Below are 27,652 nucleotides of genomic sequence, written 5' to 3' on the forward strand. Positions count from 1 at the left end.
CGTGAGCGGTGGGACTTTGCTGTCTGTGACTCCCAGCAGATGTCCGGGTAGTTTAGGTCCCCCATGACTACCGCCTCTTTAGCTTTTATGGTCTCCGAGAGTTGCCTCAGGAGCCCCGAATCTCTTTCTTCCCCTTGATGTGGGGGTCTGTAGCAGACCCCTACCACCAAATCCCTTTCTCCTTGCCCCCCAAGTAGCCTAACCCACAATCCTTCTACCTCCTCATCCTTGGATTCCGTCTTGATGAGGGTTGATGTATATTGCTCACTGACATAGAGCGCAACCCCTCCCCCTTTCTTCCCCACCCTGTCCTTTCTGTACAATCTATAGCCCTCAATATGTACTGCCCAGTCGTGGGACGCAACCCCTCCCTTTTTCTTCCCCACCCTGTCCTTTCTGTACAATCTATAGCCCTCAATATGTACTGCCCAGTCATGGGATGAATCCCACCAGGTTTCCGTTAGCCCCACTAAGTCATAGGTATTTAGTGCAAGCAGGAGCGCTAGTTCATCCTGCTTGTTTCCCATGCTCCTAGCATTAGTATATAGGCACTTGAGCCCTGAGACTGGTACCTTTGCTGCCCCCACCGCTCCGAGTCCCAAGGGGCCCTTTGTTTCTTACCTTCTCGTTTCTTACCTGTGTCGTAGTGCTGGCCTCCCCATGGCTTTCAGGTTCCCAATGCTCTCTTTCTTCAGGCTGGGCTGTCCTTGTGGGTGCCACATGGTTTGGTGGTCCACAGCTTCCCCCGCCCTCATCTTCCCCTCCCCCTTCCCCTGTTGGGGTTCTCCACCGTTCCCCATTGCTAAGTAGTTGGGAAGGGAAGAGGTTATAAAACATGGGTAAAGCAGGAAATCCTCAGATTTCATGTCAAAGCTTTGCTGTAAGGTTCTTCTGAAAACAGCTTGACTTATGTATGCTTGATTACACACAATTCTTTGAGCAGATGTGATATCTTTTAGTAGACCAACTAAGTAGTTGGAAAAATTGGTCTTTGCAAGCTTTCAAGCACAAACACCCTTTGTGCCCGAAAGCTGGCAAAGAAATTTTTTTCCAACTGTTTAGTTGGTCTAATAAAAAATATCACATGTGCTCAAAGAATCTAGACTGCCTACATCCCTAGACCAACACAGCTATAACCACCCACCCTTGATTACATACCACATTTGTGTAGGGGTATGGCAAGCTGACATTAAGTCCATAATTTGAATAAGGGACCACATTAGGAAACTGCACCCCAGTCTCCCAAATAAGTTCATTTATCAACTCTGTAGGGTAAAATAGGACTTAGCTGTCTGCAGTAAATAATAAATATTTGTAAAACGCTAATTATTTTTATCCTGCTAGCTATAGTCACTTGACAAAGACTACATATAATAGCCAGAATTAAAACTTGTATGTCTAAATTAGGCACTAAATTCTGTATTAGGCACAGAAACATAATCTAGGTTCTAAACTAACAAATTTGAAAACTGATACCTTGTTCTTATATCTTTCAATCCATTCATATAACTCCAATTAACTCAATTAAGAATTTGATCAAAGATTGAGAGTGCTATATGGCGCAAACATGTTAGATATTAGGTAAGCAATACTAGAGTTGGTTTTTGCTTACCTTAGAAGATTCAATTCTGAAAATTCAATTGATCACAGCAGGGAAGAAAACTGTGAAGTAACTTGATGTTGTTTCAGATCCTAGGTGCTTAGAACCTTTGCAACCAGGAGACTGCCGAGACTATCAGGTGAAGTGGTATTATGATAAGGATGCCAATTCTTGTGCCCGATTCTGGTATGGAGGTTGTAATGGCTCAAGAAATAGGTTTGAGACAGAAGATCAATGTCGAGAAACCTGTATTAATGTATAAACAGGTAAGTTCCACCAATATTGGAGAATGTCCTTGCAAATCCATATGCATAGTTTTAGCTTACCAGATAATCAAGTACATATTTTTGAAAGAGGTAATTACCAGATAAGGTTCCTTCTTTTTCATGTTCACACATTTTCTTGACCATGGAACAGAGAGTCACCACTTCAAGTGGTCTTTAAGTTTTTTAGAAATGCTATCAAACATTAACAGAATGATTCATCAAGTTATTGTGTTTTCTGGCTGCATATTTAGATACTGTTTAACATGTGCTTCCAAAGAAAGAAAGAGCCACAAAGGGACTTGGATGCTACTGCAACACTTACATTTATCCGTTTGTTTCTTAGAGGGATGTTTTAGCTGTGAGGGTCAAGGAATTATGTGAGAGGCAAGGATTTTTTGGGCAATAACTTTTACGGGACTAACTGTACAGTTTGAATATAGTAAGACAAGTTTTTTAATGCGAAGCATTCTTTTTCTGATCACCTTAATAAAAAGAACCCTGCCTCTCATATAAGTCCTAGACAGTGTTGCCAGGTGTAAAATAATTATCATATTTGTACAATAATTTCAACCCTTGTACAATGTATAATCAGTAATAGTAAGTGTTCAAAATGTATAGTAATTTTTGAGGCAGCTAATTGGTGCAGTATAGACAAAACTCAAGTCACTCACTGGGCGTCTTAACTGACTTTTGGGTTTGCTGTCAGCACTTTCTTATGACAGCTTGCCTCAAATTAAAGAAATGGTTCGTCTTTGATGACCCAGTTCTCACTCACTCACTGGCCAGTTACCGTGAGCAATAGAAAGTAAATAATAAGAATAATTATTTGAATGGTTATTTGTATACTTATTTGCATATTTTTCAGTGCACAATAGTTTTTTTTCAGCAAATACAATAATTTTTGAGCTTCTAATATGATAACTTCATATTTCAGACCTGGCATCGCTGGTCCATCACAGATATATCATCACACTCCCATAACATGGAAGATATCAAAATCCATCACTTAAAATGGAAAATCTGTTTTTTATAGTGGAATTTGCAGCCCTGAGCAATGTGTTTAGGCTCTCAGTACAATGCAAGGAGAGACTTAAGCACTTCAATGGTTCCACAAAAGCCAGCAACTGAGTGGGAAGCCACCTAAGTTAGCTAACAGGAAATGCTGTAGAGAAAAGATGCGTGTTATGCTCCATCTCTCTGTGGGTGCTTAGGCACTTTACACAGCACCATAGGGAGCGGCCACCATGTATTATCTCCTTGACTTCACCCCCAAGTCTGTCCTGAAGGTCAACACCTAAGCCCTTTCTTTCAAAAACTAAACAGAGGAGCAGGGGTTATTATTTCTTCTCAAAATATGCTTGCAGAAGAAACAAAAGAGATGACAATGATTCCTTTTTATGTAATAGAGATAAGGTTCCTTCTTTTTCATGTTCACACATTTTCTTGACCATGGAACAGAGAGTCACCACTTCAAGTGGTCTTTAAGTTTTTTAGAAATGCTATCAAACATTAACAGAATGATTCATCAAGTTATTGTGTTTTCTGGCTGCATATTTAGATACTGTTTAACATGTGCTTCCAAAGAAAGAAAGAGCCACAAAGGGACTTGGATGCTACTGCAACACTTACATTTATCCGTTTGTTTCTTAGAGGGATGTTTTAGCTGTGAGGGTCAAGGAATTATGTGAGAGGCAAGGATTTTTTGGGCAATAACTTTTACGGGACTAACTGTACAGTTTGAATATAGTAAGACAAGTTTTTTAATGCGAAGCATTCTTTTTCTGATCACCTTAATAAAAAGAACCCTGCCTCTCATATAAGTCCTAGACAGTGTTGCCAGGTGTAAAATAATTATCATATTTGTACAATAATTTCAACCCTTGTACAATGTATAATCAGTAATAGTAAGTGTTCAAAATGTATAGTAATTTTTGAGGCAGCTAATTGGTGCAGTATAGACAAAACTCAAGTCACTCACTGGGCGTCTTAACTGACTTTTGGGTTTGCTGTCAGCACTTTCTTATGACAGCTTGCCTCAAATTAAAGAAATGGTTCGTCTTTGATGACCCAGTTCTCACTCACTCACTGGCCAGTTACCGTGAGCAATAGAAAGTAAATAATAAGAATAATTATTTGAATGGTTATTTGTATACTTATTTGCATATTTTTCAGTGCACAATAGTTTTTTTTCAGCAAATACAATAATTTTTGAGCTTCTAATATGATAACTTCATATTTCAGACCTGGCATCGCTGGTCCATCACAGATATATCATCACACTCCCATAACATGGAAGATATCAAAATCCATCACTTAAAATGGAAAATCTGTTTTTTATAGTGGAATTTGCAGCCCTGAGCAATGTGTTTAGGCTCTCAGTACAATGCAAGGAGAGACTTAAGCACTTCAATGGTTCCACAAAAGCCAGCAACTGAGTGGGAAGCCACCTAAGTTAGCTAACAGGAAATGCTGTAGAGAAAAGATGCGTGTTATGCTCCATCTCTCTGTGGGTGCTTAGGCACTTTACACAGCACCATAGGGAGCGGCCACCATGTATTATCTCCTTGACTTCACCCCCAAGTCTGTCCTGAAGGTCAACACCTAAGCCCTTTCTTTCAAAAACTAAACAGAGGAGCAGGGGTTATTATTTCTTCTCAAAATATGCTTGCAGAAGAAACAAAAGAGATGACAATGATTCCTTTTTATGTAATAGCTTGATGCACTGATGTGGGATGTGGGAGACTTTGGTTTAATTCACTCCTGTCTGAGGGGATTCAAATCTACATCTTGGTATTTAAGTGGTACCCAGTGGTTGTATTATGTAAAATACAACAGCAGTTCCTGGAGCAGGGGCTGAAAATCAGGTCTCTTTCAATCCAGGTGAGTAAAACACTAGGCTGAGGTTATATGCACTGCCTTTTTATGAAAAATGAAACAATCTTCAATGAAAAATTTTGAATGCCTTTCCACCCCTTGCTCCAAAATGGTGGTTAGAGCACTCTCCTGGGGGGTGGGAGACAGGGTTTTGATCCCCTCAGGGACAGGAGAAATCTGAATCCAGGCCTGCTATATCCTGGATCAGTGTTGAACTACCACATACATACATCTGGTATGTTTTGGAGGAAAGAGAATGTTACTTTTTGTATAGAGCTAGGATCAATCCTAGGATGACTACTGAACTGAGCCCCCCAGGTGATGTAGTTGGAAGAATATCTTACATGTGGATCCTGATAAGATTTATGTTAATATGTGGAACTGTCAGGACTGGGATGTTTCCAGACATGCCCAAAAGCAAAACTATTAGCTTCAAACTCATAGGTCTATGGATTGTAGGCTCCTCAAGGCTTAGACGGCAGCTGAGCTGGAGTGTTGCGGGGTGAACATTTGGACATAGGTGTCTAAATTCTGCTTTTGGCCTTTGTAAATCTAGCCCATAATACCTAGCGATTTTATAGTGCTTTTAGTCCATAAATCTGAACGAAAAACACTTTACAACAGATGGGTAAGCATTATCATCATCATTTTACAGATCAGAATGAGTCTCACAGTAGTCCCTAGCTAACAGGAATTGAACTCCAATCTTCTAATACAGCCATACCCCTCTGACCTGTGGAGTTTCAGACAGGCAGTGAAAGGAACAGCAGATGCCACCAATTCTCTGCCCAGCATTTTTTAGGATAGTGACTTTTGTAGAAGAAGAGATAAAACTTTAAGAAACTGAATCTAGTGTTTGACAACAGTTGAAATGACCCAAATATATATATTCACCTCCCTACATACAAAATGGTGTTTATGTATAGCACTATGGTAAAAGTGTCTGAAGCACTGAAAAGAGAACAATGTATTCCATCATAACAAGAAGCCACTGGAATTTTTAAAAAATTAAAAAAACAGGGAAATAATTGCTCCAGATTTTCAACCAAACCCACAAAATGCTCCATCAGGCTAGGGACAAACATTCAAAAAGCCTGAGCCTGAATTGATTCAATCTTCGCAGGTTAGTCTAACCTGGCTAGGCTGAACTGGTTTGTAACCATACAGACATCCCCTCTGGACTGAAGAAATACTGGCACATGCCTGCAGTGGCTCAGGCTAGAAGCCAGGGGATGCTAGAGCAGCCCTCTCTTCCCTTCTATAGTGTGAAGGGTGTGGCCAGGCCCTGGCAGGACCTATGATTAGGGAGGGATTTCCCCTTCCTTTTGCTGCACCTGACCAGCTGAGCAGGAGGTTGATAATAGAGCATTTATCAGCCCATCAAGAAAACAAAAGTCTCTCTCATTAGTTCAAACTCTTTTTAAACAACCTTTTCCAAGGAAAGAACAAAGGGACATTATCAGCTGACCTGTTGATTAGCTCCAAAAAGCCCTAAGTGGACACTGTCCTGTCTGCCTTTGTCTTCTCTGCCTTACACAGACACCTCTCAGCATTAGCTAGCATAGCACATGCTGGCTACCCTCTGTGCTGTGGGAGAGGAGAGTGGGGAATGCCTGCTTGAACAGGGAGGGGGGAAGGCAGGGGGAAGCCAGGCAGATGCTGCTGTGCCTGCCATCTCTGCCAAAGCTCTAGCCAGGGAGCAGAGGGGAGGGGCCAGCCCTGCTGGGTTGGAGCAGAGAGCCACAACCGGGGCTGCAAAGCATCTGGGATGCTGGGGGACTCTGATTTAAGTTAAACCAGGAAGGTGTCTGGGACACACATTGCATAAACTGATTTGATCCAAATAAGTTAAGTCTGATACTACATTCAACCAGTTTTATCTTGAACTGGTTTCAGCCATTTTCAAACTGGTTTATAGGCACTGAACATCTGCTTTGTTACAGATTTAAATGAGTTTCTTAGCTTTATCACTTAAACCAGTTTATGTGTAATATCTGTTTCTAGCCCAAAAGTGTCTGGGCCACCAAAGAGTTTACATACTTCATGAATGCTCTCTGATACAGTGCACACATAAATAGTAAAACTACACATCTGGTAGGGCTGTGCGAAATGGCTATGTATTGATTTGGTTTCAGATTCAACTATTTTGGAGGACAGTGATTTGTTGTGGTGTTTTGGATCTCTGCCCTGTTTTGTTTCTGCTGAATCTGTTTTGAACAGGCTGCAAGGGAAGCTTCGCACAGCCCTACCCAGCCGGGCAGGGCTGCAGGGCCAGGGGCTGCAGGACCCCAGTGGGGAGGAGGACAGGGACGTGGGTGACTTGTCCAGGGGAGGGCCTTTGCCCTCTTTGCAGGTCAGGAGACCCCAACATGGATTTTTGATCCCTGTCACGCTGGGTCATGAGGCAGGGAAGCAGCGCAGTGTGGTGAGCAAGCCTGCTAGTCCCTGCCACATGACTCAGCTCCGCAGGGAGCAGAGAGCTGCACCAAGGGCCTCTTCACTGCTGCTGCCCACCCCATACTGCCCCAATGATGTGGGGCTGTGCAGGTCAGGCAGCGGTGGCCAAGAGACCCTGGTGTGGATCTCTGCTCCCTGCAGAGTCAGGTCGCATGGCAGGGACCAGCACTTCCCTGCCACATGACCTGGCTTCGCAGGGAGCAGAGATCTATGCCAGGGTCTCCTCGCTGCTGCTGCCCACATGCAGCCCTGCATTGCCAGGGTGGGCAGTGGTGGTGAGGAGACCCCTGGCATGGATTTCTGCTCCTTGCGGAGCCAAGTCACGTGGCAGGGCAGCAGCATACAGCTGTTTCCCTACCAGACCAGCTCCGAAACTCTGAAATTTTCAGAAACTTTTCCAAAATGTTTTGGATGCCTTGTTTCATTTTGGAGATGTTTCTGAACCTTCCATTTCGATTCAGATTTGGTATTTTGGGCACCAAAACGGCCTGAAACTCTTCTGAAACAAAACGGCTGCCAAAATTCTGCACAGTCCTGATATCTGGCCTTCAGGTAGAGGTAGAAAAAGACAACCACCCGTCTTTCCAATAGAAGAAATAAGATTCTACTTTTCTATCTTTTCACTTCTATAGCTGTTTCTATAATACTTGTCTCTAAATAGACTGATATCGTGGGTATCTCCCGAATATCCAACCCACATAAAAATAACACTTTGTTGTGCGTGGCCTAAACGTCAAAAGTTAAACAATTTAATGGACACATCTTATTCATTAGATGATTGAATATCAAACAAAGCAACAGCTCTACTCTTATCTGGGTATCAGAAGGGATGTCTTCATTTTTGCCTGTGAATCTAAAACAGTTTCTTCTTATTAAAAATCATAGAAAAGATATTGTATTAGGTCTTTTCTACAAAGGTGTCTTTAAATTGCAGTAAGTACATTTCTTCAAGCTATGTAAAGATACTTTTTATATTTCTTTCTAGAACAACTGTCAGTTGGGACTGCTGAAGCTGAAGGTATCTGGTATATGTACAGGAGAGAACACTTAAAAATCCAAATGATGTGCTAGCATGGTTATTGTTGACCTGCTTTTTGGTGCTTTTCACATTTTACTGTTCCCACTAATTGTAGGTGCACACCTATATAGCATATAGTTATTTAGTTCGTTATAGTAATTAAAGCTTAAACCACATATAGATGAGCTACGTTTTCCTTCCAAATTTATTGTACGCATAAATCCTCATATTCCATTATTAGAAAAATAAGGGGAAAAGAATTAATACTCAACATTTAACAACTGAAACCTGTTATTCTACTGAAAAAATACAATATGCTGCAGTTTTAAGCAGAAATAAGTGGTGCTTGAAATGGCATTCCGGGCCCAGCACTTAAACTAGCAAATGAAAAAATTCCATTTATCTCTTGGGAGTTTAAAAACCATGGGCATAATAAATTAATGTTTCTTTTCTACACTTTTGAATTTAACACAAGCATAGTTTTATCAGTTAGTATCGTGACCTCTGTCAGTTCCTTTTATTTCATAGTTATGATAATATGTACAGGATTCTTCAGCTCCTTTAAGCTACTCAGTACATTTAGATTTCTCAGGGCCCTTGGGTATAAGACTAAAATGGGGGGAAAAATCACTGTAGTGTACACTATACAGCAATTAAAAGGCAAAAAGCACTGAAAGATGTACAGACACTTTTACCTCTCTAGCACAATTCGTTTAGACCTAACCTTACATGAAGCCATTGTATAAGCTAAAACAGATGAGTATCTCATTAAAATGAAAAGCAACAATTGATAAACTAGTGTTGTGTCATTGTTTCTTCACAAATAAACTATTTGTGTTTTCATACTTATGGTAATATTTCACACAATGAAAGATGAACTGCTTACACAGTTTCAAGTTCGTCTTACATAACGCTTTAGACATTAAAGGACTATTAATATTTACAATGGATATTCTGCAAACCTGTTTTTTCAGGTTTCTAAGAAATGCTTAGCATATCTGATTTTCAAGAGGACTAAGGATTTTGTGCACCCAGGTGAAACAATTTGATACAACGTGATTTTCAGAGGGCAGAAGCTCATTACTTTTTGAAAATGGAGTCCTATTAAGATGTCTCAAACTGAATATTCAAAATATGGGGAAAGCCTAAAATCACCATTCATCACTCCTTACTAGGCAAAGGTCCAAATCACAGACCACCATTTCAGTTACCCCAGTTTCACAGTTTCTCAGCAAGGAGATCAAACAGTATATGGGACTGAATACTGAATTATTCTTATTCCCAGAGATGATCCACCTATGACAAACTCACTTGTTAATCAGTTACCTTCCAAATGCCACTAAAGAAAGGTATGTTAGAAAATATTTTCTCCACTCTCCTGTGTTTTTTTCTCTTCATATTAGAGATCTCCAGTTTTAAATTGCTTAACATGGTATGAAAGCTGATCTTTGATGTATACAAATAGAGTTTGTATATAGGTATTAAAAAAACCCAGAGGACTGTTATCAACAAATGCAATAATCCAAATAGTCAATAAAGTTTACCTTTAAAATAATGAAGAAATAAAGCTAAAATAATGAAGAAAGTAAACGCCATCTACCACAACTGGATAGAGACATAGTAGAGAAAGCAGCACTGTATCCAGTACAGAGATACAAATATAATAATTTATTAGTTGTATTTGGGCAGAAATCAATTTCTATTTTGACAGCTAAAAATCAATCTTTATTTTTAAAGCATTTATTAAGATTTTTATGGATGTAAATGTTCATGATTGTGCAAAATTAGGGCTGTAGGGGGCAGACAATTTAGTAATGACTATACTTTTATAAGCTTTATAAAAATCACATGTCAAAACATAAAAAGTAAATATCCATATATCAATAAAGCATACCTTCTTTAACTCATTCTGCTCATTTGGTAGTATATTCCTACCAGGCTGTAGCTTTTGTTCTCACAGAGCAGAGTGCAGGGGCAGGGACTGGGCTAGGGTCTGCAGGCTGGGGCAGTCAGAGGCACTTGCTACTGGTGGAGACTCATTAGGGACTCCTGGCTGCCAAATGCCACTGAACACCCTGAGTCCCATGCTGTACCAGGAGGTAGTGGCTACCCAAACTGGGGTGGGAAGCAGCTCCCCATGGCTTCTTAGGAGGCAAGCCCTGTCTGGTAGTCACGAGTGGAGAGACGGCCCAGCCCCTTGATGGCCACATCCACCGGCCCCTCTGGGCAGCATGGGGGCACCCATATGTACCATGCCACAAGTATGCAGGGGCAGAGCTGAGCTTAGTGGGAGTTTGGCACCAAATCCCTGACTGGGACCTGGGCATAGTGCCAACAGTTCTGCACCTCAGCAGTAGGACCTCTCAGCAGCATCCCCTCCTCCATGCCCTGTCACCGGCAGGCAGTTTCTAGCCAACCCCCTTCCAGCACAGCCCTCCTAGCATAACCCCCAGCTCTTGCAGTGGCTGCCTGAACTGCTGCCAAAGGAGCAGTGTGTGGTTGGTGCAGCCAGGGTTCTCCACACCCCATCTGCTGTAGACTCCGTGTGCATGTGTGCACGCGCATGTGCTCTACCCCCTGTCCCAGACTTTCTTACCCCATCCAGATTTTTTTCTTATGTATCCTTTCTATAATTTTCAATTATTACCAATAAAAACATTTTTCTGTTGGTCTGTGAGTGTGAAGTGAAATCAACGTTTACCAATGTTTAGCGATGAAAATCAAATCCTGCCAAGGCTAGCTGTGCTATTCAAGTAGAGACATAACTAGCAAGTTTTGTCCCCTGGTCAAAACACTGCTGCACATTTAATTTTATATTTCCAGACAGGTACAATGCACACTGGAATACCAAGCACTATCCAATGCATATTTAACAGACCCAACTTAATGCTTTTATCAAAATTTTAATTAATTTTTCTCTCTCAGAATCACTATTGCAGAACCATTTTTACTAACAATGCTGACACCCATTATGTGATCAACTGGAGCCTCTATTATTCAGTACAAAGAAAAGGAATGAATAATAACAAGCTGCCTATTATCATAGTTTAAATAAATGTGGTCAGATTTTGATAGGTTACTGCAGGTGAGCATTGCTTATTGAAATGAGAAAGTGTCCAGTTTCATGTAAAAAATCATAATAAAAATAACCCCCCAAAACTTGTAAATCTAATTCATCTTTCCTAGTTTAGCAAATAATCATCTTGCAGTTCCTCTGGTTGGGGTTATCTTTTTTCAATTATTTGTGGCTCTGTTGCTTGAGGCAAAACCTTTGGATTATGCTTCAAAATCTTAAATAAAGTTAGCAAAGTATCTATCTCCCTTTATATACATTGATGTAAAAATATAGCAAAGTAAGAGGAAGAGAAATTGGGCACCTGTAAAATGTGGAGAAAAGGTATTAGGGCAGCACCATCATGCAAGATTAAGAAAGTAAGGATAAGATTTTCTCTGTATTTTCCTTCAGATCTCATTAACAGAGTTTCTCACTGTAAGCCACAAAGTCAAGTACCTGAAGGTTAGGAAAATCCAGAGCTGATGGTTACCAATCAAGCCACCCTGATTCTGCCCCCTGGTGAATATAACCTGGAGACTGATTGAGGAATGGGCCCTAAGGAAAATAAAATATACAATCAAAGTATTATCACAGTGCATGCATATAGCAGCGCAAAATTAAGGTTACAAGGGAAACTGTGTTAACTTTGCTGGTTCCCCAGTAGCTGAGTATTTGACTTTGCATTTTAATATGTTTGACTGCAATTTTCTAAGAGTTTTCCATACCCTTCTAAAAGGAAAAGGATAAAACAGAAGTTCTAATGCATGTGCTGTAAACAATAAGCCTGTCACACACATCAGCAATGGTTGAAACCTGATCTTTCAGCACCACAGTGAAGACAGATATCGCTTTATATCCAGGATTAACAATGCTGTGCTGTGTAGATACTAGCTACCTCCAATTTAGCTAGCTTACGTACCAAAAACAAGATAACTGTGGCAAGATATCTCATGGCTTTCTCCCAGATATATACTGGAGGGAAGGAGAACCCCTAGCTTTTCCACACAACGTATGTTTGACACAGCTCCTAGGTATTCTCATACAGTGTTGCTGGCGGGGTGGGTGTAGTATCAGCCTGGATCTAAAAGCTATAGTTCTACTTATTTTTGAGTAGGTTTCCAAAAATCTTCTTAGAATTGCTAGAGAGAGGAAGGGAACATAGCTTAACAGTTTACTGGAGGTAGATGAAGTTTGTGATAAAGCTCTTTATTTGGGTATCACCGTTTTCAGATGGCCCCATACAAATCGGGATCACATCCTTTGTCAATTATAGAAATTGACAAGGAAGTATAAATATTCATATCTTATATCCATTTGATATCAAGCTGACACACAAACTAAACAAAGCAAAAAGCACTCTAAAAATCATATCATTAAAACCAGAAATTGCATATGGATTTTACTGTTTTGTGTAGAATCTTTTTGGAGACTGTTGTCTTCATGGAATAATGAAGAACTATTATGATAAAAGACCACAAGTATAATTCAGGATAAAGCATAAAATCCATAGACTATACCACAGCTTTTATAGCCAGCACAGGTGAAGCAGTGTTAATGGTTAAATTAAAATGTTTAACTCTTCATGGTGCACAGAAATGACTATGTAAAGAATATAATTATCTAGCGAAGGCTTGAGCACTGACTACATAAGCCAAGGCTGCTGCTTCTAATGGATCTGATCGTGCAACTATTCATGACTCATAATATCATAAAGACATACAGAAATCCATAACACAGCAACACAACACAACAAATTTGGAAATTTGACACCAAATGAACTGGCAGGCCACAATGATTAATTTATACATTCTAAATGAATACATTTTTGTAAGAGGGAGAGAGGATACTGTAAATTAAGTCATGTACTCTCTCATTTATGTATATATATATCCATTAAATCAATGAAATGTTACTCCTATGCTTGACTAAAGTATACCCTTGACATTTTAAAATCCTAATTTTTCTAAAGTTGAAATCTTAAGTGCTGACATATTCTCTACATTATATAATTAGGATACTACCTTACCCATTATAAGAGTCTAAATTGATGGTTTATAATGGGAGACCCCCGGTAGTAGCCAAAATATAACAGGATAGAAAGAAGTAAATGGAGTGAATGTTTTCTGAAAATTAGAAAGACATTAAGGACCATATTCAAATTGGTTCTCTAAATGGGATTTAGGTGGAGTGTAGGCTCCTAATTTTGAAAGAACAGAGGAAAGAGGAGAGGAGGAATTGGAGTCCTTGGCTCAAGACTGCTGTTTTTCAGCAAATGACTGTAATGTAAAAGGCATAAAGCCATGCCAGGAGCAAGGACCACAACTAAGGACTCCTCCTCTCCCTGAGGATTGTCAGCCAGTGGCTACAAAGGTATATTATCTCTTGCTTGCTTTACTTCTGGCCTTATGATTATTAAATACTTCAGCAACTCAGCTTCAAGAGGATGGGTGAAGAATCCCTTCACTTTGCCTGCCACTTAGCCTAGTTACGAGGGATCTCTCATTGGAAATGGGAGTGCATATCCACACAGGGTGAACTGGGCATGGAAAGATTTAAGACTAATTGTTTTTTTTCCAGTTCCTGTGTAAATTTTGTTGCTTATAGATGTCAAGACAAGTATTTCTGTGTAGAGCCAAACTAGGAAACTTCCAGCTTCTAGCAGTTTTTCCGGATGTGACTTTTTCCTGACTAAAAATGCCTCTGCAGTTTTATGAGGTGGGCCAATACAAACTCCTGACCAATAGCAGAATTTGCAGCAGTGCAGACTTTACAGTAGTGCATTTGTAGTAAACACATTTTAAAACTATAGGCAAACCCTGTTCTCTGAGCTCAGAATATTCAAATTTTTGTATTATCTGAAATTCACATATGTCCAATAATCAAAACTTGAATTGGAAAGGATGTTGTTTTGCACAGTCCCCAAGCCTTGAAGATATTTTGAAGATCATTGAGACCTTCACAAAAATCATGATCGATCTGTATTTTGTACTGAAGTTGACATTGGATGGAAGTTCCAAGGGCTGTTCAGTATAACTCTGAAAAGTTTGCTGATGGGCACTTTGAATATCAGGTAGGCATTTCCAAAAGCAAATGCTTCTAGGATAAACTGCATCAGCCCACTGATCAAAGAGACATTCCAGCAACACCTGCCTCTGTCATCGGAACCACCTATGCATTCAATTGCTGATCTGGTAGAATGACTTGTTTTTCCACAGCTGGAGAGCCATGGGTAACTTGTTCTGAGGTTGTGAGGGACATTTATTAAAAGGGACCTCATTCTGAAGATTGCTTCTCCAGCTCTAATGTTGCTCAGTGAACTGTCTCTGTTGGGATGAGATTTTCTGTTGCAATCAATTGCATTATATAAATGTGCAGAAACCAGGCACTCAGTATTTCTCTTAGAAGAGAAGGGGGATGTTCTGATTATTTTTCAGATACAGTGGCATCTGAGAATTTGGTTACAGCCTACAGTATTTTTCTTGATGTGTTTAAGATAAGACTATCCAGCTGCTCCTCAAATTAAACTGGAGAGCAGCTTAACTTTGCCCTACCAGGATACCCCTCCAGGGAGACAAACTCTGTCTTCAAATAAATCACCAGAAGATCCTGCACTTAGTACAGGTACGTCTCACTTAATGTTGTCCTGGTTAATGTTGTTTTGTTAGTACATTACTGATCTATTAGAGAACATACTCATTTAAAGTTGTATAAGGTTTGGTTATAATGTTGTAGATAACTACTATCATGTAGTTGGATTCACTTTGCATTGTTTCACTTAAAGTTGCATTTTTCAAGAATGTAACTACAACCTTAAGCAAGGAGTAGCTGTACAACAGAAAAATAAAACCCATCAACTAGGTACCTCTTCTTGTTATAAAGCACCCCACTCCCCAGTTGGGCCCTTTGGAACCTATAAGAATGACCAAGCAATTACAACCCATTCTTGAAGATCATGCCTTGAAAGAAATTTTCCAGATCCCACCTCGTGACTTGCAAACAGCCCCTGATCTTGCCAAACTCATAATTAGAAAGAAACTCTGTTTTTGCCAAATACCAAATGGATTTAGACCTGGCCAATACAACATATACCTCTCCTCAAAGCCATCAGAAACTGTGGCTCCTATACCTGCTTATTAAAGCAAGTGATCATTGCACCAAATACAATCCTGAAAGCTAGGTGGGTAGAGCCAAATCACTACTGTGCTCCAGAACAAACTCCTGCAGAAAAATGATAAGGAACAAAAAGGCATGAGCACCAGGGATTCAGGTTTTCCATTCATCATAAAAAAACACAGAAAAATGTGGATTTTCTCATTTTAAGGAGAAAAACACATTTTCTCCTTTAAAGGAGAAAAATGCAGGAAATGATGGGTTTCTGCTTACAGGCTGATAGAGTTCCAGCCTGCAAGGGGCTGGGAGAGCAGGAGGAAGGCAATCAGGCAGTGGGCACCATGTGCATGTGCATATACATATGCACATGGCAGCCAGGCAGCATGGAGAGCAGGTCCCATAGCTCTCCACAGGTAAGTCTGGGGGATGGAGATTGAGGCCCCCATAGTGAGGGAGGGAGGGAGTTGGGCAGGGCTAAGGCTGGGGGTACTGCCCAGCTAGGGCAGTGCATAGGGCCTGGGACCTGGGGTTTGAGGGTGGGGTAGGAAGGTCCGGCCACAGGACCCAGCTTGGGAGTGGGACAGAGTTGCAGGTAGCTTGTCTGGAGGGCCATGGTGGGATTGGCTCCCTGCCACTGAACACACTCCTGGGGTTCATGCCCCCCAGATTCGTGCATGGGGTGGGGTCAGATGTGGGCTGGCCACTGCAAGCTCCAGACTCCCTGCCCTGCTGCCCTCCCCCTCGTGGCCTCCGCGCTCAGCTGGTGGGACCCAGTGTGGCAGAGTGGGGCAGGGAGGCTTGGTACTGCCACCAGGAACCCCATGCTGCCATTGTGAGGTTCCCCCTGCCTGTCTGGCAGCAGCAGGGGTGGTGGCATGCAGTTGTGCCCCCCGCTGCTGCCAGGAGGGCAGGGGATACCTCACATGGCAGCATGGCACCGAGCAGTGGCACCGAGTCTCTCCACCCTGCCTCACTCTGCTCTGCTGTGCCAGGTCCTGTCTGCTGAATTTCAGAGGTCCCTGGAGGCGGGGCAGCAGGACATGGAGCCTCAAGCCTGAAGCTGCCAGCCCACATTCACCCCCCACATGGGCTCTGCACTGGCCATGCTACCTCTGGGGGAGGGGGAGCCAGGCTCCATGCTCTGCTATGGTTGCAGCAGCTTGAGAGGCAACCAGGGCTTGGGCACTGCTGTGAGGGTATAGAGGCCTGTGGACCTGGGTCTCTGGCCCCATAGCCCTGGCAGCTGGGGCCCCTCTCTGGCAGGGCAGTGGGGATGGGGGGCTGTGGGCTGTGGCTGGGGAGTGAAGAGCACTGGCAGGGCCACGGGGTTATGGGTCAGGAGTGAGGAGCACCAGCAGAGCCAGGGGGCTGTGGGTAGGGAGTCAGGGGCACCAGCAGGGGCAGGACACCAGAATATCAAGGCTGCTGAGTGCCATGTATAGAATTTATTTTATTGCAGTGATTAAGGCATTGGTTGGCTTCCAAATTACTTTTAAATTGTAAATATGTCAACAAAACCTTGTGTTCAACTGATACCTATATATAAATATATATAGCTGTGTTTCATTTTAATTGCAGGAAAATGCAGATTTTGGGGGTTTTAATCAGAGAATTTCATATTTTTTATCAGAGAACTTGCAATTTTTAAAGAGAGAAAACCAGGATCCCTGTTAATCACCAGTGGGAAAGACTTTTTACAAAAATCACCACCCCATCTTAGACTTCACAGTTCTTTTCCTCACATGAAACCTAAACATCACTTTCAAAACAGAAGTTAATAACTTGACTGAGTACCAACACCATGAACTTACTAGACACATTGATTTTATAGCTTATTATAAACTTACCTCTCACCTTTCCCTTTGTTAAATTTCTCTACTATATAAGTGATAACTGTGCACTTCCCTTTTATGTGGTCAAATTCATTAACATAATTAGTTAGATTAAAGCAAATGTTAATGTATACTTAACACGTCCAGTCCCACCAGAAGTTCCCTTACTAGGTCCTCTCTGACCCTGGGCCTGGCTGTGCCTTCCCTGGGACCATCAGGGATCCCAGTGGAGGGGATGACCTGGTCCCTGCTCAGAAAAATGGAGGCAAAGAAATTGTTAATCAAGTTAGCTTTGTCGTCTGGTGAGACCACCAGATTTCCAAGCATGTCCTGCAGAGGCCCCACGTTACCTGGAACCTTCTTTTTACCCTCTATGTATTTAAAAAAGGATTTCTTGTTATCCTTGATCCGGGTTGCTAGTCCCAGTTCCACCTCCGCCTTGGCCTTCCTAACAGCCCCCCTACAATCCCGAGCAACGGAGGGATAGTCCTCCTTGGTGATGGCCCCTCCCTTCCATTGCGTGTACGCCTCCTTCTTAGCTTTGAGACATTCCTGGATGCTTTTGGTGATCCATGGGGGCTTTTGAGCACTCTTACCCCCTTTGATCCGTGTTGGGCTTGCCACCTTTTGGGCTTGGAGGATCATCTCCTTCAGAAACAACCACTCGTCTTGGACTCCCAACTTCCCACCCCTCCAGGACCTCAGTGCCTTCCTGACTAGTCTCCGTAGCTCAGTGAAATCTGCCCTCCTGAAGTCCAGGGCTGCTGTCTTGCTGCAGGCCTTTGCCACCCTGCACTGGATAGTGAATTTCAATAGGTGATGATCGCTATCACCCAGGTGATCAAGCACCCGCAGTCCCCTCACCAGGTCGTCACTTGTGGCCAGGACCAGGTCTAACAAAGCATTTCCCCTGGTGGGACTGTGCACCTCCTGGGTTAGATGGAGGTCCTTTAACATGGCTAGGAACCTATGTGAGTGGTCAGACCTGGCTGACTGCTCTTCCCAGCAAATGTCCGGATAGTTTAGGTCACCCATGATGACCACATCCTTTGACTTAACTGCCTCCGCGAGCTGACCTGAGAATTCCCGGTCTAGCTCTTCTCCCTGGTTGGGTGGTCTGTAGTAGACCCCCACCATTAAGTCCCTTTCCCCCTGACCCCCTTGTATTCTGACCCAGAGCACTTCAGTCTGCCCCTCCTCTGACCCAGTGCTGCTCATTGAGGATGTGAATTGTTCTTTGACATAGAGTGCCACCCCCCCACTTTTCCTCCCTGTTCTATCCCTCCTGTACAGCCTATAGCCCTTGATATTCACTGACCAGTCATGCGTTGGATCCCACCATGTTTCGGTGAGCCCCACTGTTACGTCTCAGCTCTGTATTCTTGGGCAACCCTGGTACAGGCTGCAGTCTGTCTGACTCACAAAGGACTCACCCCCCCTCCCCTCCTCTACCTAAACGAAACTGATTAAGATGCAGTGAGAGACGCACCTAAGACCCTCACCAGATAAGTTGTGCTCATCGTCAGTCTTGGCTGGGCTATTCTTCTGGGTGATGCTTGGTTTGGTGTTCCAAGGTTCCCTCCGACCTCATCCTCCCCTTCCCCCAATGAGTCTAGTTTAAAGCCCACCGGAGGAGATCAGCCAACCTGAAAGAGAACACACGCTTACCTTTGGGGGAGAGGTGAAGCCCATCCCACCCAAGCATGTCTCTCGTATTGAAGTATGGGTCATGATCCAAGAAGCCGAAGCCTGCCTTGAGAGACCATTCCCAAAGGCGCAAATTGACCTCTCTGATGCAGGTTTCATGGCATCGTCTACATCCGCTCACCGGAAGGACAGCTGAGAAGTCCACCTGTGCCCCTGTCTCCTTCAGCTTGCCTCCCAGAGCATGGTAGTCCTTCATCAGATTATCTGGGTTTCTCCTAGCTGCATCATTAGTGCCCACATGAATTAGTACTGTCGTGGAAACACACGCAGCATACTTTTGGGTCAGGTCAGCAGAAGCTTTTATTCAAAAGAAACTACAGCTGTAGGGGGGATTCCAAAGTGACATGGATTTCCCAAGCACTTGGAAGGGGGTCCCCCCCAAGAGCAAAATCAGGAGGCTTATATACTTTTTAACAGTTGCTTACAACTCACGTGATCATATAGTGAAATTAGCATGAAAAGCGGCTATAATATTACTTCATTATTTCTTTGCTGTAATCAGGATGGGAACTAATGGGGGAGGCGAGGTTAGTTCACAAACCTCCTTCTTGCACCTGGAAATCAGATTTGTACATACTTTTTTGCTATCTTCAAGGCCGCGGTGAGCGAAGCAGTTGCAGAGGAGTTACAAAGAACAAACACTTTCTCTTATCTGTTCTACTATATAGAGCCAGCAATTCTCCACAAAGCGGTTATGTCATCTTATAACTAAAATAATCAAAGTTTAAGGCATACATTTTTTCTGATTCCACAGTACCATGGGGTAGCAATCAGTGGGCTGAATAATGGCCGGGATCATCTCCATCACATCCTGAGTCCTCGCTCCAGGCAGACAGGAGACCTCGCGTGTCATGGGATCCTGGTGACAGATGGGACCCTCTGTACCTCTCAGGATGGAGTCGCTTATGACAAGCACTCGGCGTCTCTTCTTCCAGGTCAACTTGCCTCCTCCAGTCTGTTCAGTGCATGGAGCGGCCTCCTCTCTAGAGTTTTCCTCCTCTCAAGATACACTTCAATTCAACTAGACATTTGACACCTCTCAGCATAACAGGACTGGAGTCATAATATAAAGATTTAACACAGTATATCAAAAGATAAAAACAAACAAAAAAAACTCCAAGATGACTTTCAAAGTGAATAGATATAGTTAGTTAGCTGTGTTAATGTGAAGTTGAATAGAAGGCATAGTAGATCAGCACCTTATGGACTAACTAAAGTAGTCTTTCTATTCAGATAGCCTTTCTAGTCATATATCTCTCCTTATACACTACTTGCTACAGTCTTTTCAAAGTGAAACCTGTTATTTTAAACATAAGAATATGGGGAATATGGGGGAGTGGGGAATGGAGCCCCTTGCCCATCCCCACCTTGTCTGGGCCTATTCCCCACCAAACTCACCTTCGGCCCGGCTCCCCCCGTTCCCCACTGCGTTAGGCCTGGGCTTGCTTCTCCATCCCCACCCCCACCTCAATGGGCCCAGGCCCACTCCTCCCCTCCCCTCCCCCTGGCCGCATTGGGCCCAGGCTGCTCTCCTTCTTCCCACCTTGGTGTCCAGGCCCACTCCACCCGTCACCACAGCTACTTCCAAAGGGCAAAGTGGGGTGGGGGTGAGGCCAGCACCACTAGCCTCACCTCCCTGCTCTGTCCCTGCCATCGTGGCAGCACTCCGCCACCGCCTCCTGTCCAGAATGCTCTTGGAGCACTCTTTCAGACAACCAATCAGAGTGTGAATAAAGCATTACGGACCCACAGAGTAAAACTTTTATAATATTAGAATATTATAGAGTCCTGCATTAAAGTCCCACATTTGGCCCCACCCCCACTTCTCCCCGCTCGGGGAAGGGGATCAATGGGCCCTCTCCCCCGACCCTTGCCCCGCTGCTTCAGGGCCAGGCCTGATTTCCCACCCACCCTCCCGCCTTTTCGGGGCTGTTGTCGGGGCACAGCGGTGGTGGCGGTGGCCTATTCCCCTCCTCCCTCCCCCTCCTGTCTTATAATGAACTACTGGGTTCAGAAGATTCCCTGCGCTTGAACAAAGGACATACTCACAGTTGTTCTCAACCTTGCTAAGCTTTATTTAAGGATACTTGCAAAGGCAGGCGATAGCACAGAGCAGAGAGGACAGTTACTTCACATCGGCCCTAGGTGGCAGCTGCCACCCCGCATAGTTCCCCAATCCCAGGGATGCAATAGCCTGAGCTGGGGCTCTGCACAAGTTGGAACTTTTGCCAGAGCTGAGGAACCCCTTGTAACTCAAGAATGTACAGTTTATATAGTCTGGAGTAAAAAAAGTTATCTCAAGCTAGGGATTTGGTTATCTCAAGCTAAGAATTTGGGAATGGGTCGTGATCCAACACAGCTGGTGTTTGCCACACTCCACTGCATTACAACATTCTACTATCTAGGTTCATGGTTCAGTCACACTCACAGAGCAGGAGGCTATGTGCCATTTTGCCAGCCTACTATGGAATCAGCATGCAGAACTCTTGCTATTAGCATTAGCAAAGCTCTTACTATTACACCTCCCTACCCCCTTTTGTCAGGGCCCGGCAGCTCCACCACCCACCATGTCCCGCCCCACCCCCACTTCTCATCCTTGGCATCACTTGAAGGGACAGGGGCTGTGGAGGCGAGGCCAGCATTGCTGGCCACACCTTCCCCTCCTCCAAACGGTCCTCACTGCCGCTTTGCTGTCATGGCAGCTCTCCATCGCGCCATCTCCTGTCAAATGCTTGTGGAGCACTCTGATTGGCTGTTTCAGTCAGCTAATCAGAGTGCAAATAAAGTGTTACAGACAGACAGACAGACAGACAGACTAAGTCTTTTATAACATTAGAATATATATATATGTTCTATCAAACCACTATGGCTTTATACTGTATAAATCTGTGACCAGCAGATTTTGGCACCAATTACTGACAGAAGCTTTAAAGGTCACCTATTAATACACACTTTGAATACATTTTAGCAAAGCTTTTATAGCAACAATAACTTTTCTTGATATACAGGAAGCAATTGTAATTGTATTGAAGCAAGATGAAGACCCTAACCAACATGCCTCATGTAGGCCTGTGTCAATCAATGTGGATGCAAAGAACTGTTAATATGAGATGCCTAATTTAGCTGGCCTAATTATTAGGGTAAAGCTTGTTAGAGTTAGATTACATAGTCAGCCTTACTACTTTGTAATGATAAGGCTCTAACTGCCTAAAATTAAATTTAGTGTGGTTTTTCTAACTTTGGTTACAAATTGTCTGCTGAAGGTCTACTTCTGCTGTTACTTCCTCTGAAAGGTCACCAATAAAAGTAATTTGTATGCCAGATATTGTGCTTTTTCTGGATATTCTCTTTTTTTTTTAATAAACACAAATGAGATTGAGCTAATTCTACTAGATTATATGGTGTAAGCTAATTAACCATAAAAGGAAGCTGTATGAAGTTACAGGATTAGTTTGTTCCACAAAATATGTTTTCACCTGCAAAAGACAAACAATTGTTTATAATATGCTAATGCCATTGCTTGGGTGAGATTTCTTACAACCCTCTTACAACCCTTGGGTTGGATTGGTCTTCTGAACTTAGTATAAATATGGCATTACAATTGGAAAGGATTTTATCATTCACTGCAGGCACTGAGCAGGCAAGGTTTGTCATTACAAACAAAAAACCCTCAGTTTAACCCTACTAAACAAGAAATTTGTCTATTTCCCTAGACAAGAAATATAGTATTATTAATGATAACTGTAGAGACTGATAAGGCTCTTGAAATGGTGGAGTGGTCTTATATGGAAGCTATACTATACAAAACTAATATGGGAGATTTTGTACGTGTGTGTGTAACAGGGACTCAGGCAAGAGCCCTTTTACTTAGATGAGATCGGGTCAGGCTGACCCGACGATGAACCCTTGAGACATGATAAGGGTGATTAGCCAGCCAAGTGAGGCATAAAACCGGTGATGAAAGAAAGACTGATTGTCTTTGGACACCAGAAGAAGTGAGGAGTGATGAAGTTCCGGAGGGAAAGAAGACTTACTGGAGATTTGGATGGTTTCTGGGAAGAGTGAAGCCCTGAGGTACGCGACAAATCAGGAGCGAAGAGGATTACCTTCTTGGGAATCCTGCTGTGTTGACATGTGTGAGAAAAAAAGAGAAAAATGGAGACGTCAGGCGGCGGATCCCCGAGGGACGCAGCAGGACAGCAGCAAGGGAGATTATCCTGCCGGTAAACTCACCTGTGCCGATGAGTGTGGGCAAAGGTGGAGACACCAGGCAGCGGATCCGCCAGGACTTTTAAGAAGAAGGGATTGTGCCCCTTAGTGAAAGAAAGGGGTTAGGGTTAGGGTCTGAAGCCCAGTGGGATTGTGGTAACTGGGAGCAAAGAAACTGATTGTGAGAGGGAGTAGCTAGAGAGTACTCCCAGGGTCGCGCACCCACGAAGAATGAGGAACGTGGAGAGCGCTTGCCGCTAATGAGGTAATTAGCGGCGAAGAATCCTTATTAAGTACTTAATCTGAGCATTTCCTGATTGTAACTCCAATTACCTTCTCCAATGAAATAATTGGCAAGGACATTGTTATCTCACCCCTGTTAAGCTGGAAATAAAACTTATACTGTGAGCAGTTGACACCAGGGTGGCATTATTTTATCCAAGAACAATGAAAAAGCAGTAACCTCCTTTCTTTTCTCTTTCATCCAAGTCATGGCAGGTGAGTCTAAAGGAGAGATGAGGATAAGATTGATTATCCCGCTCACGGTGTACATATATTTCAAATATATTTTACGTATGTCATTGCCTTGCAGGTAACTTGGTCAATCAATGGAAAAACATCTTCCTTTTTTCCCCAGATAACGTGGAGTGTAATACCAGGTTGTTCATTATCCCTCCTGCTACTTGAAGAAGTAATACGAGTATTAGCCATAATCCATTTTAGGATTAGGGGAGACTAAAAGTCATTTTATATCATAAGAATAAATTCCAAAATGGCACCAGCTGGACTCCATTTCCCAACAGCCCCTGTGTTGAGAGCAAATTACAATGCTCGTAGCTGGCTCATGTTAGGCTATGGGACCGGGACAGGTCGAGTTAGTAAGGTCATTCACAGGCGAGACTGTAAGTAGGATGAATGACATCATGCTGGTCCTAAGTTTGGTAATTTTCCTTACAACACCCTTAGATATAATGACTAGAGTGCTGTGCACACACCCACATGCCCTGGCGTGCCAAGTGCACTACCCCTATAAAAGGCTTTGACTGACAGAAGCTGAGTGAGTGAGTGGGGCTTGGTGTGTGTGTGTGGCTGGTGTTCTATGTGTTGCCGAGGGTACACTTGTGAAAGGGCATGTAAGGACTGATAGAGAGACAGTGATTGAGGAGACCAAGAGAGAGTGATAGCTTTTGTGAGTGGGTATAGATCCTCCGCAGAACCTGGGTCCTCTGCGAGGAGCAAGGATCCCTGGAACAGTCGGAGGCCACTCCTCAGCACACCACTATACTCAGTCAGAGGTTGGCTCCCTGACATTTTTCCCGCCAGGTGCATAAGGGCTTTGGTAGCGGCCTCACTGAGTACTTGGTGAGTATTCCCCCATACCTTGGGAAGGGATACTAGGGATACTTTTGTGGGCTATCTTTCTGTCATATACCCTTGTAAAAGACCAGTGACCAGTAATAGGGTAAGGTAAACCCTAGCACTGGGTCTGAAGAGGCAGACAGAGCTGACAATGGTGGTGGCCCAATAAATATCTCTTGTGATTGCTATCCCTTTGTCCTGGTTATAGGATTTATAGAATTTATACTTAGTGTTAATTGTTACTGCTATTACTGTTGTTTTTTATATGTTTATTACTAACAGAGTAGTGGTATTTTGTGTTTCTTTAATAAACCATTTCATTTGTGTGCCACAAGCCTTCCTCTTACTGATTTTTAATTAAACTGGTGACAGATACGGACAGGGCCAAGATCCGCCCTACCTTTTGGGGAGAAATTGGAGGAGAAGCGGTTGTTTAGGCCAGCTTCAAGATTTGGTTGAAAAAGGCATGATTTTTCCCCAACACTTGCCCATGGGACTCCCAGCCAGTCTCCAAGGAGACCCTGGGAGCATGGGGTGTGACAGCATGGGGCCACAGAACTGGGGCTCTGCCCTGGCCCCATCCCCATGCTGTCAATGTAGGGGGAGCCCTATGGGCAGGGTGTGCATCTGGGTGGGGAGCTGCTCTGGGGCCAGGGCTTGGATCTTGGGGGTGGGTGGGGTGACAGCATGGGGCCTGGGCTGGGTAGAGCTGTGATCCACTCGCTGCATGCCTCTGCCTACAGAACCTGCGCTTGCTGCAGGGCCATGTGGGTAGAAGATCACAGCTCTGCCTCAGCCCCATGCTGTCACTGCTCCAAGATCCCTGGTCCTGCCCACCGCCTGGCCCTGTGCTCTGCCTGTGAAGGTCCTGCCCCCAGTGATGAGTGCAGGGCAGATGGTTTGGGGTGCCCAGACAGTGGGACTGGGTCCAGCAGCAGCAGCCAGAAGGAGCCACTGCTGCAGGGGATGCTGGGAATTTTCTGTGAACTGAAGTATTTCTACCTGTCTTTTTCACTTTAATAAACAATATAAGCTTACTTCTGCCACATTGTGGTCTATCCAGCGGCTGCTATTGTAAAGAAACAGTGTTATTCAAGGTGCCACCCAGGCTTAGATTTAGATGTATTATATAAAACAAAGGGACATCATTATTAACACATTCATTTTTGTAATATTCACAGTAAAGAGACTCTGAAAAAATATCCACTAAAGTGAACTCTAGTTACACAAAAACACTGAGTTAGCACTTCCCTGAATGGTGCAAACACTACAGGAAAACTGTCACATACAGTGGATGGGCTGCATCCAATTTAGTTGAACAGCTCTCTCCAGGGAACCCCACAGAGGGGCAGGAAGGATTATCTTCACTATCAAGGCAATGGTATGTTGACACCATCTGCTGCAGTGCATGCTGCCAGGAAGGTCAGATAGTACTACAAGTGATTAAGATGTAGGGAGAAAACACCTCAAAAAGGTAGTGTGTGGGACTGTAAGCCCTTGAGGCTTCACTGTAAGCTTTTGAGGTAAATCCCCATGTTTGCCCTTTTATACTATATGGACAACAATTTGCTAGGAAAAACCAAAGTAATTCTACTTTTTCCTTGCACAATTTTTCATACCAAAAAATAGCCTCTTCACTGAACTCTAGAAGCTGTGTTGTTTTGATGAAAATATTGCTCAGTTCCTTGACCCTTTGCCATTACTAAGACAGAGTGCACATTTTAATTTTTGAATTATTCATTTGACTCGTCTTACCATTTCATACATAATCAAATTAGTTTCATTTGCTGTAAGATTTACCTTTATTTTAAATGAAATTATAATAAATAAAATTTGCTTTTTTTGCCACAGTAAGTAGCAAGTACTCAAATAAAAACAAAATCACCTTCAAGAAAATCACACACACACACACTGGCATGTTTGTGTCCCTAAATAATGGTAGTAGGGAGTGCTGTAGTGAGGCACATCCCCACACTACATCTCTAAGTGGATGGAATGTAGCCACCTTGTAACAGCACATTGGTCATACACCAGTAAGTTCTGCATCTTAGGTGTGCTTACCGAAATATGCCCACCACTGCCTTAAGGCAGCTGCATTATATCTGCCTCAAAATGTAGCATACAATGTTCTTCACTGTGGAGTTCCTTAGCAATTTCCTTTTTAGATGTTGACTTGCCCTCTGAAAATTTTTTTGATCAAGTGACTAGGATATTTGTAGGCATCTGTCTGGTTATATAGCAATGTGCCACTCCAGCAGCATTTTAACAGTCCTAAAAATTAGGGGAGTTAATTTTGTAATATCAACCCCTCCTGTAATCAAAGTTCAGGGGTTAGAACCACTTTAGATAGGACAAACAAGGGCATACTTCACCTGCCTGCAGTAGTCTGGTGCACTGAACATTTGAGATTTACCTGAAAACACAGGAGACAAAAGAAGGTTGCTTTCCAGCACCCCATGGAGTTTACCCTCTACTCTCACTGTCACCTACTATAGATGAAGATAAGCCTGTTTAAAATCATGCTGTGTAGCTATTGCTAATGCTTATCAGAAATTCAACAATCACCATCCCTCCATCCAACTTTCTCTAGAATACTCCAGCTCCAGCAACTCCTTTTCAGACACGATGATCAGTATCCAGAATGATAAAATACAGACCACGTTATACAAGAAACCCACAGACCAACATACTTATCTGCACAGAACCAGCAATCACCCTAAACACACCAAAAAGTGCTGCTATACAGCCAAGCCCTCAGACACCACCGCATCTGTACTGAAGAGAACACCCGGGATTGCCACCTCACCAATCTTAAAAAAGGCTTTCACCCAACAAGGACACTCCTCCAGAGAGGTAGATCGCACGTTTGAAAGAGCCACCCGGATACCACGTGAAGAACTGCTGCAGTACAGAAGAAACCCCCCCACAAATCGCACGCCTCTGGTTATGACATATCACCCCTCCCTTGAACCTCTACAGAAAATCCTCAAACAATTGCAACCCATACTAGACAGAGACCCTATTCTTAAAAAGACCTTCCCAGAGCCACCCATCCTAGCCTTCAAACAAGCACCGAACCTCGCTAACCTCATCACCAGAAGCAAACTTCCTCAAGCCCAGAACACACCAAAAGGATCCAGACCGTGCCAGGACAAGAAATGCAAA

The 27,652-nt window shown here is 43.2% G+C and overlaps 1 protein-coding gene across 1 annotated transcript in view; it reads left to right on the plus strand.

Moving 5' to 3' along the window:
* COL28A1 (collagen type XXVIII alpha 1 chain) overlaps positions 1 to 9,049 on the plus strand; it is a 169,318-nt gene extending 160,269 nt beyond the window's left edge. Inside the window, exons 35-36 of the mRNA XM_006036981.3 lie at positions 1,690 to 1,866; positions 8,183 to 9,049. Of these exons, the coding sequence (XP_006037043.1) occupies positions 1,690 to 1,862 (173 nt within the window). The 3' untranslated portion in view covers positions 1,863 to 1,866; positions 8,183 to 9,049. The remainder of the gene's footprint in view (positions 1 to 1,689; positions 1,867 to 8,182) is intronic.
* Positions 9,050 to 27,652: the final 18,603 nt, after the last annotated feature.

Source organism: Alligator sinensis, unplaced genomic scaffold, assembly GCF_000455745.1.
Source record: "Alligator sinensis unplaced genomic scaffold, ASM45574v1 scaffold196_2, whole genome shotgun sequence".
NCBI lineage: Eukaryota > Metazoa > Chordata > Crocodylia > Alligatoridae > Alligator > Alligator sinensis.